The sequence below is a fragment of the Cornus florida genome, unplaced genomic scaffold (genome assembly GCF_030987335.1).
Source record: "Cornus florida cultivar Cherokee Brave unplaced genomic scaffold, ASM3098733v1 CherokeeBrave_3.0.0_Hap2_Chr07, whole genome shotgun sequence".
Lineage (NCBI taxonomy): Eukaryota > Viridiplantae > Streptophyta > Magnoliopsida > Cornales > Cornaceae > Cornus > Cornus florida.
In genome coordinates this window covers 19,025,760-19,038,942 of record NW_026775577.1, presented here as the reverse complement: position 1 = coordinate 19,038,942, position 13,183 = coordinate 19,025,760, and the positions used below count along the sequence as shown (strand labels likewise).

General features: G+C 32.9%; 1 protein-coding gene across 2 annotated transcripts; it reads left to right on the top strand.

Moving 5' to 3' along the window:
* The first annotated feature begins 6,703 nt into the window (after positions 1 to 6,703).
* On the top strand, positions 6,704 to 10,998 carry LOC132266689 (anaphase-promoting complex subunit 10). Of its 2 annotated transcripts, none has more exons than XM_059767654.1 (7): positions 6,704 to 6,983; positions 7,087 to 7,135; positions 7,433 to 7,525; positions 7,688 to 7,758; positions 9,955 to 10,059; positions 10,144 to 10,244; positions 10,643 to 10,998. In XM_059767654.1, exons 1-6 carry the CDS (start codon positions 6,805 to 6,807, stop codon positions 10,211 to 10,213), a joined length of 567 nt encoding a protein of 188 aa, XP_059623637.1. In that variant the 5' UTR covers positions 6,704 to 6,804; the 3' UTR covers positions 10,214 to 10,244; positions 10,643 to 10,998. The 2 variants fall into 2 exon arrangements, with proteins under 2 accessions (XP_059623637.1, XP_059623636.1); XM_059767653.1 differs by having other exon boundaries at positions 7,087 to 7,147.
* The last annotated feature ends 2,185 nt before the right edge of the window (positions 10,999 to 13,183 follow it).

The following is a 13,183-nucleotide window of genomic DNA, read 5'->3' as shown; positions in this document are numbered from 1 at the left end:
TATCTCTTTATCAGAAATGAATATATATATATATATAACACAAATGTTAGTAAGTGAGGCTAAATTGTCTAACTCACTTATTAGTCATTTTAAACTCTTAAATGGTTTGCGAATTTCAAATATCCACAAATATGTGCATCAATTTTATTATTATTATTATTTTACCTTTGTAAGAAATATACTCATGAATTGTTCAGATTATCCCAAGCTTACATCCGCGCGCATACACACACACACAACACAAGTAGGAAATGCTTATTACTCCAGCTAGCAATCCATGATGGAGTGAGAGAGAGAGGAAGTCAGATTAAGGTAAAGGGTAAAATCAACCTATTTGCAAAGATCGCATGTCACACACTCTTTGCATTTGTCTTTTCCTAATAAAAATTGGTATCTGGATGACAATTTGTATTGTCATGTTACATGGGTGTGATGTCATCACATGGATAGATTATGCTATGTCCACATCAACACAATACAATTATTTTTGTGTCTAAAGAATTTCACATGAACACATAGTTATTAAACAGATAATAGGACATGCTTATCGCGTAACTGTTTAATAAACAGGTCAAAACTTTATATTACACAATAAAATGCGTTTAATTAAAATTTTATATATTAAAATCATTTTTAATATGAATATGACATTTTTATAATTTTAGTCATTTCTAACATGAACACGTACGACATGTGTAATTTACTGATCTAATCAAGTTAAATGAATTGACGGGTCAAACATAAACAAGACGCGTATAATTAACATGTCATGTCTAGCATAACACAAATTAAACGAAATCCAAACTCAATTATCTTATGTCATATTCGAGTCTCGTTAATATATCGTATCAAGTATACTATCTTTAAATGGTGAAGAGGCATATGCAACTTTTTAATAAATATAAAGGGAGATTTTTATGTTTAAAATAATCCTCCCTCCATCTCACAAAAAGTGTTCACCTTTCCATTTTATGCCGTCCCAAAATAATTGTCCCAATTCAAAATCCAATATATTAGTTTTTTTAATATTCCTAATTTACCCTCTTTGCCTTAAAGTATAAAAATATGTGGACTCGCTAAGAAAGAGTATATTTGAAAATTCATTTTATATCATTCTATTAAAAATAAAAAATTAGAAACCACACTCTTAAAAAGTTAGATTTTAAAAAAGAGATATCTTTTTGTAGGATATATGGAGTAATTAAGAAGATACTTTCAAAAAAGAAAAAAAGAAAAAGGTTACTTCACAATGTTTATTTCAAAATTTAACCATATTAATATAAGTGAAAGGTAAATTGCTTTGCTAATGAAGATTGATTTATTTTCATTACCTTATCAAAGCTTATATCCCTTTAGGAATCACTTTGTCTTTTCCTCTTCTTTCTTTTTCTTCTTCCTCTTTGTCTCTTTTGAACAAATTACACCTTCAAATAAAAAATTGCCAATGCTTCTTTCATACTTTTCAATCAACATACCACTTTATTTTATCCATATTAGTAGATAGAAAGCAAAGTTATCATTCTTTATTTCGTAGCCAATTATGAAATCGGATTTTCTTTGCCTTAAATTAAATTGTATTGTCACGTCTAAACTTTTTTTATTTTTTTATTTACTTTTTATTTACTTTTTAAGATAAGGCTTCTGACATTGTATACAGAGTCAAATATAAACAGTTTTAGATGAAAATGTTATTTTTAATTTTGAACTCGTAATCTCAAGATCACAATGAACCGTCATATTAACTATTTCACCTCCTTTACTTCTCATTCACATTTTTGTATTAATTATTATTATTATTATTTATTTATTTTCCTTATAGACTAGTTTATATTCACAATCACAGGTGACACACCACTTCGTACCAATACTTTTTCCCTTTGTAGACGGCAAAATGACTATGTAACCTCAAATGTACTTCTTTAACTATAGCATACACTTTCATGGACACTTTCATGGAGATTTCCTCCCTTTTGCCTATAGGCGTCCCTTAGCTGAGCTGCGCAATTGCTTATGAGTTGGTGTAGAGCTGTATGGTTGTCTGCTTTTAGAATGCCTCCTTCCGTACTTCTTTGAGAAGTCCTTTCCCCGACTATAAACGACAAGGAGAATGCAAAATAACGCATTTCATTTAAAGTTAGAGAAGTTGAAGATAACTCCTTGATCCGACACTTTTAATTAGTTATGTATGCAAAATATAAGCAAGTGTTTGATCAAGGAATTATGCTCAACTCTTCGCCTGAGTTGCACTACTCAACATTAATCTTGTCATCACATAATGTATGGCCACGGGTAATTCGAGATGATCAATTTTAAAAATCAATCAACAATTTTATCATCTTCTTTATCGGAAATATATTATGGTTCTGAATTTTTTATTTATTTATTTTATCCTGACAAATTAGGGAAGGGAGGATTCAAACACGGACATACCCATTCGAGGAACTGGGCGTTCTACCAACTAGGTCATTGGGTATTCCCCATCTCCACAGTATAGCTTACTCTAGCCAAATCTCCAACTTTTCGTGTTTGTTGTTGAGCCCATTAACCCAATGAGAAGCCCATAACTAACCGGTCTGTCAGCCCAGTATTTTTTCAGGGCCTACCCAATCCCATAACATTTGGACCGGACTACTGTCCAAAAGCCCCAACAAATTGATGGTATTGTTATCATCTTCCAACATTTCTTCTTGTTTAGAGAGTTTATTTTTAGCTTTTGCTACGTCATTTAGCTCTTGCATTCTCGTTCTTCTCTAATTTTCATCTTCCTAATAAACCAAGCATCCATGACACAAAACTTTTTTTTTATAAGTGAAATCATATCTCTAAGAATTGAAGTTAAGAAATTTTTAGAGTAGCCTTTTGTAATGAATTTCAATGGGCTCAAGCACTATAATTTTTATGTTTGTTTGTTTGTTTTTTTTTTTTTTTTGATAAGTATTGTCAAGACATCTAACCAAGATTTCAATTTTATATTATGTGATAATATTACAAATTTAGAACTCATGGTTACATAAGTTGCAAATTAAGGTGTTTTTGCAAAGTTAGTTGATGAGAGAAACATTGATATTCACAAGAGAAAAAAATACTCTCAACCCCCCTTTTTTTGGGAATTTTAAAAATGACACAATTATATCATAAAAATATTTTCTACCGACACACTTGTTTGGAGATGTAGGTAAGCTCTACCAACTACGTGTTACAAAGGGAGTCCTGTCCCACGATAGATTTGGATGAAGAAATAAAGGGGTATATATATAGGCCGAATGTTAGTCCCACTTAACATTTTTAAGCTTTTAAATGGATAAACTCTCTCTAAGATTAGTTACCTCACTTTTAAGATTATTCTCACGCTTCATTTTTTTTTTCTTCAATAAAAGACAACACAATTATCTCTCATATTCAAATTTGCTCCAGATTATTTCTTGTTTGATAAATTTAAAATTATGGGTAATTAATTTTCCTAGAAATAATTAAAATTGAGAATTTATTTTTATTTTTATTTATCTTTTTGAATCACAAGTCATAAGTTAAGCCACTGTCTTATCAAACATATACTTTAATTAGAGTGTTCACCTTTCTATTTTATGCGATTCCAAAATAATTGTCCTAGTTCAAAATTCAATTTATTAATTTTTTAATATTCCTGATTTACCCTCTTTGCCTTAAAGTTATAAAAATATGTGGACTCGCTAAAAAAGGATATATTTAAAAATTCATTTCATATCATTATATTAAAAAAAATAAAATAGAAACCACACTCTTAAAACGTTAGATTTTATAAAAGAGATATCTTTTTGTAGGATATATAGAGTAATTAAGAAGTTACTTTAGAAAGAAAAAAAAAAGGCTACTTCACAATATTTTTTTCAAAATTTAACCATATTATATATTTTAAGTGAAACGTGAAATGCTATGCTAATGAAGATTAATTTATTTTTTCATTACTTTATCGAAGCTTATACCCTTTTAGCAATCTCTCTGTCTTTTCCTCTTCTTTCTTCTTCCTCCTCCTCTTGGTCTCTTTTAAACAAATTACACCTTCAAATAAAAATTTGCCAATGCTTCTATCATACTTTTCAATCAACATACCACTTTATTTATACATATTAGTAGATAGAAAGCAAAATAATCATTCTTTATTTCGTCGCCAATTATAAAATCAGGTTTTCTTAGCCTTTCATAAATTAAATCGTATTGTCATGTTAATTTTTCCAAAAAAAAGCTTCAGACATTATATGCGGAATCAAATATAGACAATTTTACCTTTTTGATAGTAAATTTTTATTTGATATTGAACTCGAAACCTCAACATCACACTAAGCAATCATATTAACTATTTCATCTCCTTTACTTCTCATTCACATTTTTTATATTAATGAAAATAAAAAATTCACAGCTGATACACCATTTTGTTCCAACCTTAAATGTACTTCTTCTTTAACTATAGCACACACTTTCATGGAGCTTTCGTCCCTTTTGCCTATAGTCGTCCCTTAGCTGAGCTGCGCAATTGCTCATGATTTGGTGCAGAGCTGCATGGTTGTCTGCTTTTAGAATGCCTCCTTCCGTACTTTGAGAAGTCCTTTCCCCGACTATATAAGACAAGGAATACTAATATAATAGAAAATAATTGTGTTATGTATACTTTCTCCGGTTTTGTTGCGACCGCAAACTTTACGCAATTGATCGGATTATACAGATATTTCTTCAACACAACATAAGCAAGGCTGATATCTCTTCAACACAACATAAGCAGGGGCGGAGCCAGTATATGCCCGGAGGGCACTTGCCCCCTCTGGCCTGGCCCTGCCTACTATAGATATAGAAATTTTTTTGTATTTTATATGTGTATATATAGAATTTTTTAATACAATGCCCCCCCTCAAATTATTAGTTTTTAAAATTATTTCTTATTTTTCTAGTTTTTTTTCCTAATTTACTCTTCAAATTCCTTTAAAAAAAAATAAATTTTAATTATTTCCTTTTTAAGTTGTTATTTTTCTTTTCTTTTTTTTCCTTCGACTCCTTTAAATAATTTTTTTTCCCTTCTACTCTTTTAAATAATTTTTTTTTTCTTAACATTGTGTCCCCCTAAACTAAAATTCTAGCTCCGCCCCTGAACATAAGTCATTAAAAGAATATCGGGGACTCACCAAAGCATGAAAGTCAGGATCTTGCAGAAAATGAATCCTATGAGACTCACCAAAGCATGAAAGTCAGGATCTTGCAGAAAATGAATCCTATGATCAGATACTCTTAATTAGTCAAGTGTACGTACAAAATATAATTAAGTGTTTAATTAAGGAATAATACTCAACTCTTCGGCCTGATTTGCACTATAACATTTATCATGTAATCACATCTTGTATGGCCATTAGTAATTCCAAATGCTCTTGCTCCTTTTATGGCAACAAATATATCATTTTCTTTATGAGAAATATATTGGACGTGGTTTTGAATTTTTTTTCTTTTATTTTTTTAATCCTGGCAAACTAGGGAAAGAAAGGAGAACTCAAACTAGAACACACCCACTCGAGAAATTAAACCTATACTAATTAGGTCAATGAGTAAAGCCCACAACATAGCTCACTCTCGCCGAATCTCCATCTTTTCATGTTTGTAGTTGAGCCCATTAACCCAATGAGAAGCACATGACTAACCGGTCTTTCAGCCCAATATATTTTCAGGGCCCTAACCTTTGGACCGGACTACTGTCAAAAAGCCCCAACAAATTGTATGGGCCTATCTAACCTATTATTATCATCTTCCAACATTTCTTCTTGTTTACAGGGTTTTTTATTTCTAGCTTTTGCTACATCATTACTTCTTGCTTTCTCATTCTTCTAATTTTCATTTTACTAATAAACCAAGCATCAATGATGCAAAACTTCTTTTTATAAGTGAAATCATATCTCTAAGAATTGAAGTTAAGAAATTTTTAGAGTGCCCTTTTGTAGTGAATTTCAATGACTTACATTTTATTTTTATTTTTTTATTTTATTTTATAAGTATTGCCAAGAGATCTAATCAATATTTCAATTTTATATAATGTGAAAAATTTACAAATTTAGAACTCATGGTTACATTAGTTGCAAATTAAAGTGTTTTTGCAAGTTCGTTCGTTCGTTCGTTTTTTTTTTTTTTTTTTTTTTTTTTTTTTTTTTTTTTTTTAAGTTAGTTGACAAGAGATACATTGATATTCACAAGAGACAAAAATGCTCTCAACCCCATTTTTTTAAAATTTTAAATAATTGCACAATTTTGTCTTAAAAATAATTTTCAAAATCTTTTATAAATTAGAGGAGGAATTCAAACACGTGCACACTTGTTTGGGGGCTGAATGTTCTACTAAGTGTTATGGGGAGTCTTGTGTCACTTCGAATCTGAATAAAGAAATAAATGGATATATGATTTAGATGGTAGCCCACCTAAGAGTTTCACAATCAAATTATTTGTTTAAAAAATTTAAATTTTTGACTAATTAATTTTTTAAGTAAAAGTTGAAATAAAAAATTTATTTTTATTTTTATAAGGAGTACATCTTTTTTAATTACAAGTCATAATTAAAGTCACTGTCTTATCCAGCAAACACTTAATTCATTAAAAATTAAGTACTTACTAAATTGAGTTATCAAGCAACTAAATATTTTATTTATATATTTATTTATTTGTAGTATATATATTTTGCTCTAAGCAAATTATACCTTTCAAATTTAAAATATACATTGAAGTGTTGAAGGTTAGGGCTTTTGCTGCAGAGAGATACATATTGGGTGTAAAATCGAAGTCGATCCATAATCGGAAATGGCCACGGAGTCATCGGAGGGAGAAGAAGAAGGAAAGCTGATCGGAGGGAACCAGCACCTGGTTGTCGATGACGACCTCCGTGAAATGGCCAAGAAGGCCGCCTGGAGCGTCAGCTCTTGCAAGCCCGGCAATGGCGTCCTTTCCCTCCGCGATGACAACCTCGACACCTACTGGCAGTACATACCCTTTCTCTCTGTATATATATCACTTATACATACACACACAAATAGGTATATGTGCGTGCTCAAGCACTTTTACTATGGTTTATTTTTTATTCAGATCTGATGGTGCCCAGCCTCATCTTGTAAATATTCAGTTTCAGAAGAAAGTTAAGCTCCAAGTCTGTATTTAATTGTGTTTTTTGCTCTTAATTTCTCTAGCTTCTGTACTTCTTTTAATCTTTATTTAACTTCTGTACTTCTTTTAATCCTTATCTATGGAGGGTTTATGAATATGGAGTGGGATTTATTTATTTTAAAATTTTCAGCTAGTTGTTCTATATGTTGATTTCAAGCTTTGTTTGTCCCTGATTTCTCTAGCTTCTGCACTTCTTTTTTTCTTTAGTTATGGTGGGTTTGAGAATACGAAGTGGGATTTATTTATTTGTTTATTTTAAAATTTTCAGCTAGTTGTGCTATATGTTGATTTCAAGCTTGATGAGAGCTACACGCCTAGTAAGATCTCTATTCGCGCCGGCGATGGCTTCCACAATTTGAAGGTGAATTTAGAATTACTCAAGCTTGGATTCTGTGATTACCCTTTTTGAGTAGTTTACCTTGGTGTTTGCTACTAATATAATATATTTACACTCACATGTTCATGGATACACCTTATTGTATTATAATGTTAATGGTTAAACTCAATTTGCAAATGCTATCAGGAGATAAAAACTGTGGAACTTGTCAAGCCGACTGGTTGGGTATATATATCGTTATCTGGGAATGATCCTCGGTAAGGAATGAAAGCTTCAATTTTTGCTCTTTATGTGCCATTGCTTTTCCTAAATTCCTTGCAAATTGATCTTCTTATTATCTTCTTTGTTAGTTTGAATGTCGTAGCATAATCTTTTGAATATGGCGCCTTGTGCGTGATTAACTTAATGCTTTCGAGAATAGTCATTTCTGTGTAAAAGCATGGTGTATGACAAATGATTAACCAATAGGAATACAATTTAAAAAGCTTTTATACTGCAAAATTTGGTGGATATGGACTTTGAGAAGCCTGATGAAAATTGGCCATTATTTCCATCCTGTTGACTGTAATAGACTGAATTTTGCATTGTTAATTGACATTTAATTAAGAATTGAGAGTATTTTCATACTCATCCTAAAGTGGTATGAAAACTGAAATCTGGAAGGAAAAAAAAGTAAATTATGTAGTTTTTACTTCTCACCACCAATTATAAGTGGACATTTCTGAGCAACAATGGGCTTGAAACGGTACTGGAATTTCTCTCCTAGTGATTGAAGCCCAAGTGAACATAGCACTTTAAAAGAAGAGGTTTAAATCTACAAATTAAGCATTGCCTCCCCGCATTGAATTTTTTGTTGTGCAATTTGAAAATTCAAACATTTTCATACACATTTATTTCTAGGAAAGAAAATATATACAAAATTAATATCTTTTATGTTATTTACTTGCTAAACGTTGTAGTATTTCTAAGGCTTTGGTAACTAAGGTTTTGTAAAGGCATATTTCTGCTTCTTTTCTGATCTCTGCAGATGTATAATTTCCTCTGCTGGTTGCTCTTTTAGCCGATTCAATTTCGTTTTAGGAATTCAGGTTGCTTGTATTTTGATAAGCTGATTCTAACTTTCCTTTTCTCTGTTTTGTTTCTACCTTTTGGACCTTAACTGGCCCATTGTTTCTCTTGTTTGTATCTATTACAGGGGTATGCCCCCCTTGATGTCCTCTGTTTTCTTAATGAAATCTAAATTACCAAAACAAAGATGGCATTTTTATTTTATTTTTTATTCAAACCTCTGAAGATAATACTTGATTTATATCTCATGTGTCTTATAATTTTGAGTAGAAGATGACTTCTGTAGGTTTGTACCTTGATGATGGATTGATGAAAGCGTGCTGAACAATATAAATGTGTAGATGAGCATACCGCGGCGCCAACCCGCGTGGCATCATTTCTGAAATATTACAATTGGTCAATGCTGAATAGACCAATCCAGTACCTGCCTGGCATCTCTCTGAAGGAGACCAAGTAACCTCGAGCTACTTGTCCCGAAACTGCATATCCTGTACGAGGAAGGGGTTGCCACCCTTCTCTCTCCTATGGAGGGACCCCACTCCAGTAGGATGGGTCCCACCTCTCATGCTACCCTCGAAGCTCTTTCCTGCAGATGGGGCTTCAATTCTGGAAAAAGGATCTCATCTCGAGTTCACCTGCTTACGAAACTCAAGGTGCGGAGTAGGGATGGGGGTCTCATGACCCGCATTTAATGCAGTATATGACTTCCCCCTCGAACCAAGATACAAATTGCCTCGGGCCACCTACCGGTGTCCCATCCGTCAAAGGCATGACTATTAAACCTATAGGTAAAAGAGGGGTTTTCCTCGTGACCAGAGGTCCTTAACTGGAAGAAGTAGTATAAATAGGAGAGATAATTAGTCACTAAAAGACAGACCAACAACCCCCGAGCTCGAGTTACTTGGGTATTAATCTCTGCCTTCCTTCTCTTAACCTCACCAAAAAAGGAGAGTCTCTTGTGCTGCTTAGATTCCCCCTCGGACTCTGACTTCGGTATTCTTGATCTACGTGGAATAATCTCCTCACTTCAAAGAACTTTCATCAACAAAATGCACTATGAAGTAACAAAGAAATAGTATTAGAGGATTGCTTTTTTTTGGGTTTTCAAAATTATTGGAATATACTTCTTGAGAATGCTACTAGCAGCAAGCTTGGTCCCATTGGTCTTAAGTTGCAAAAGTAAATTTGATTAGCATGCAATTGGGGCCAAAAGTTGCTTATATTTCTGTTCTGAATTTTCGAGAAATATCATTGTGTTTGAGCTTGAGGAAATTAATTTACTAAGTTTGAAAATATCCATGAGTCTATCTTGTGCAGTTTTGTATTGATTTCTTGACGTAACTTTGTGTATCTCATGAACTACTTTTCACCAATGTCTTTGACAGGGAAACTTTTGTCAACACTTTCATGTTGCAAGTTGCCGTGCTGTCGAATCATCTTAATGGGAGGGATACCCACGTTCGCCAGATAAAAGTTTATGGGCCTCGACCGTGCGTCAAAATCCTTATAAATCTTCATGATCAGTCACCGATGACCTATTCTCTAACTAAACTATCTCATTGTATGCTCTGCAGGAACCCTATTCCGCACCAACCATTTCAATTCACTTCGAGGGAGTTTATTACTTACTCTACAGTAAGATGAGGAATTTGTGACCTTGTGTGCTTAAACTCAGGTAGGCAAAGCATGTGACTGAATTGGCAAACTGGATCATCAGTGTGTCATAAGGAGATTCTCAAAATTATATATAGTTGTTTATAAAAAGCTAGAACTGTTTACTTTCTGCTTTCCTAATCGTCTTGATGCATAAAATTGTTTGACTTTTAAAACCAACTCAACTTCACAAAGCTTTTTCCCAATTACTTTGCTTTTCAAATCAGTATGCTAAAATTACTTGAAACATTTCTCTGGATGCCTTAACTGGTGGTAACTAACTACATATTTATCTTATTAACCCGTTTAATTAATTGCCTTCCTGAACATTATTGCATTACATTGTTTGGGCAGCCATCAAAGTCTTTAGACCCATGCTAAATGATAGGGTGATTCAGTGATTCTGTTTTTCTTGTGCAGGTCATTTGTAAAGCTGGTGAAAAATTCCTTCAGTGTTGATTATTGTTGCTTTTGATCGGAGAAGAGCTAGGTACAAACTATACCCTGACCATGACACTACCTGAGTGGGTGTTAATATGGTGACTATGGTATGAGCAATTAAGTTCTGTAATTGGGGGTTTGTGGCTTTCTAGGGATATATTTTCACAGACAATGCTATTTAGAACGAAAATTCAAACCGAGAACATGTCCAATGTATCTATGGGATTCCCTCGGGTGGCATTCTCGTATAGACTGTTAGGTTTGAGAATCATTATCCTTTTCCAACTTATTTATTTGTTTAGTGTTTTAATAGCGAACGCACCAGTGCTACAAAAGACATGTTGCATTTAGGTTTGTGGACAAGCTGACTTCTTTGATTCAAAGGGACTGATCTAATGCTTGAACTCTGCTAAAAACGGGTCCCTTGTTTTTTTTTTTTTTTTTTTTGAAAAAAAAAAAATTAGAAACTATCAACCAGATTGATTTTTTGTATAGATTTCTGATTTTCAGTTCTCAAGAAATAGAAAACTACACCAAACAAACCCTTAATTAAGTTAATTTCTTAGATAAAGCTCATGTTACACAAGATTTTTGAAAGTGTTGAAAATGTGCATTCTGCTTAAACATCTTAAGCAGCAAAGAAAGTCATTTTAGCTCTGTTCTACTTTGCAAGAGAAAGTTGAAGAAAAAGCTTATTAAATTTTCAAAAATTCCTTTTTCTTATATAATAAACTGTCTTTCCCAAACATCTGTTTTCTTAATTAAGGTTACAAGATGAATCAAAAATTCAAAATTCTCTCTAGCAATTATTTTTACTAGTTGTTTTCCTCGGTTGGTGAATTTCGTAACTATAGTTATGAAGTCTCACTTGGTTTGTATATATATATATATTTTTTCAATGTGTGATATTTCACCATTATATAGTAGTGAAAGTCAACGGTATTCACTAACGGCAGAAAACAACAAAAATCGTTAAAAGATTTTAGTCCTCAAAAAACATACGCCTTGCAGTGTAATGACAAGAGATATGAGAAAAACTTTAATGTGTTGGGAGTAATAATATTAAAAGTTTTTTTTCTTTTTGTTAGGTCGGAAGAAAGAGAATGAAAAAAAAGTGATAATTTAATTTTATTGGTAGTAAAAAAGGAAAGATAAAATTTTAAGTTGTTTTTATCATTAAATTCTTTCCTTACTTTATTTATGAGATTTATTAAATATTTATGAAGGGTGATGTAGTAATTTAAATTTTTTATAATAGGCTCGGTTGTTTCTTTACCATCTTTCGCTCATATTTGGGCTGATGAAAATTTGTGAAAGAAGTCATCATTCCTATTATCTTTTCTTTCCTTATATTTCTCTACCGAACGAAGGAAATTGTTCTTTCCTTCTTATTTTCCTTCCACCCTTCTTCTTTCCTTCCTACTGAACATAGCATAAGTAATTAAATACAGAATATATGATTGATTGATGACACTAAATATGGGAAGAATTTCTCTCGAAGATAAAATGCCATTAGAATATATATTGGGCGTGCACTGGCAGTAAATGTTGTGTACATACACGGGCGCATGTTGTGAACGATGAGCCCGGTGCTTGGCCGATGAACCATAAATGTTGTCTGCGCGGCGCATGTTGTGAACGATGAGTCCAGTACACGATGCGCCAAGCGCACTCAATACCTTCCCCGACCTTTATTTGTGGTCGGCAGTATTTTATTGGGCCCATAGTAGGCCTGAACCTGAGATTGGGGAATCCAAAAGAGGCACCAGATACGAAGATAAAAGGGCAATCGTTATTTTCTGCCAGGACTTTGTTATTGGGCTCATAGTAGGTCTGAACCCGATATTGGGGCCAGTTGTTGGCATTTGGATGAACCACCACGGCCCATAATATCAGATTCTTATACCTGCTTTTGTCCCTAGTCCCTTACCAGGGACTTGAACCTCAAGGGCTTCAACTTAACAAAATATATTTTTTTTCTTTCTTTCTTTATTTATTTTTTAACTCGGAACTCCCCAGGGCCATTTAGACCCACCCCAAACTACAAATCAAGAGTGTGTAACCGGCCCCACAACGACAGCACCGTTAAATCAGGAGTCATAATGGGAGTGTTGGGGTTTAAAATCGGGACATATTAGAACACAGCCCCTTACCTTACCACCATCACCAACCCCCTGGGTATTCACAAAATATATGTTGCATGCATAAAATCTCAAGGGGAAAATAATATCCAGCACATAAAATTTGAGGCACTTTTATTGAATTGAATAAGTGAAATATTTTTAAAGTGTTTTTTGTAGTGTCAAATTGTCAATATTATCAACCTTACTTCTAATTCAAAATCATTTTCCCAATTCAGCAAAAATATAAAAATTGTTGAAAATGCTACACTTTTTTTTTTTTTTGAAAGTTCAAGCAAACACACATACTTGGCAAATATTTTTGCCCTCGCCGAGACTAGGACACTCAACTTCTCATATAGGCTAAAGCCCATTGGTGTCGAAAAGACCACGTTTGCTT

What these genes read in the sequence shown, in the direction of transcription:
- LOC132266689 (XM_059767653.1), top strand. Translation starts at nt 6,805, where the DNA reads ATGGCCACGGAGTCATCGGAGGGAGAAGAAGAAGGAAAGCTGATCGGA. An exon ending in AGAAGAAAGTTAAGCTCCAA is followed by an intron (nt 7,148 to 7,432) that starts GTCTGTATTTAA and finishes TAAAATTTTCAG; the next exon opens with CTAGTTGTGCTATATGTTGA. An exon ending in ATGGCTTCCACAATTTGAAG is followed by an intron (nt 7,526 to 7,687) that starts GTGAATTTAGAA and finishes AAATGCTATCAG; the next exon opens with GAGATAAAAACTGTGGAACT.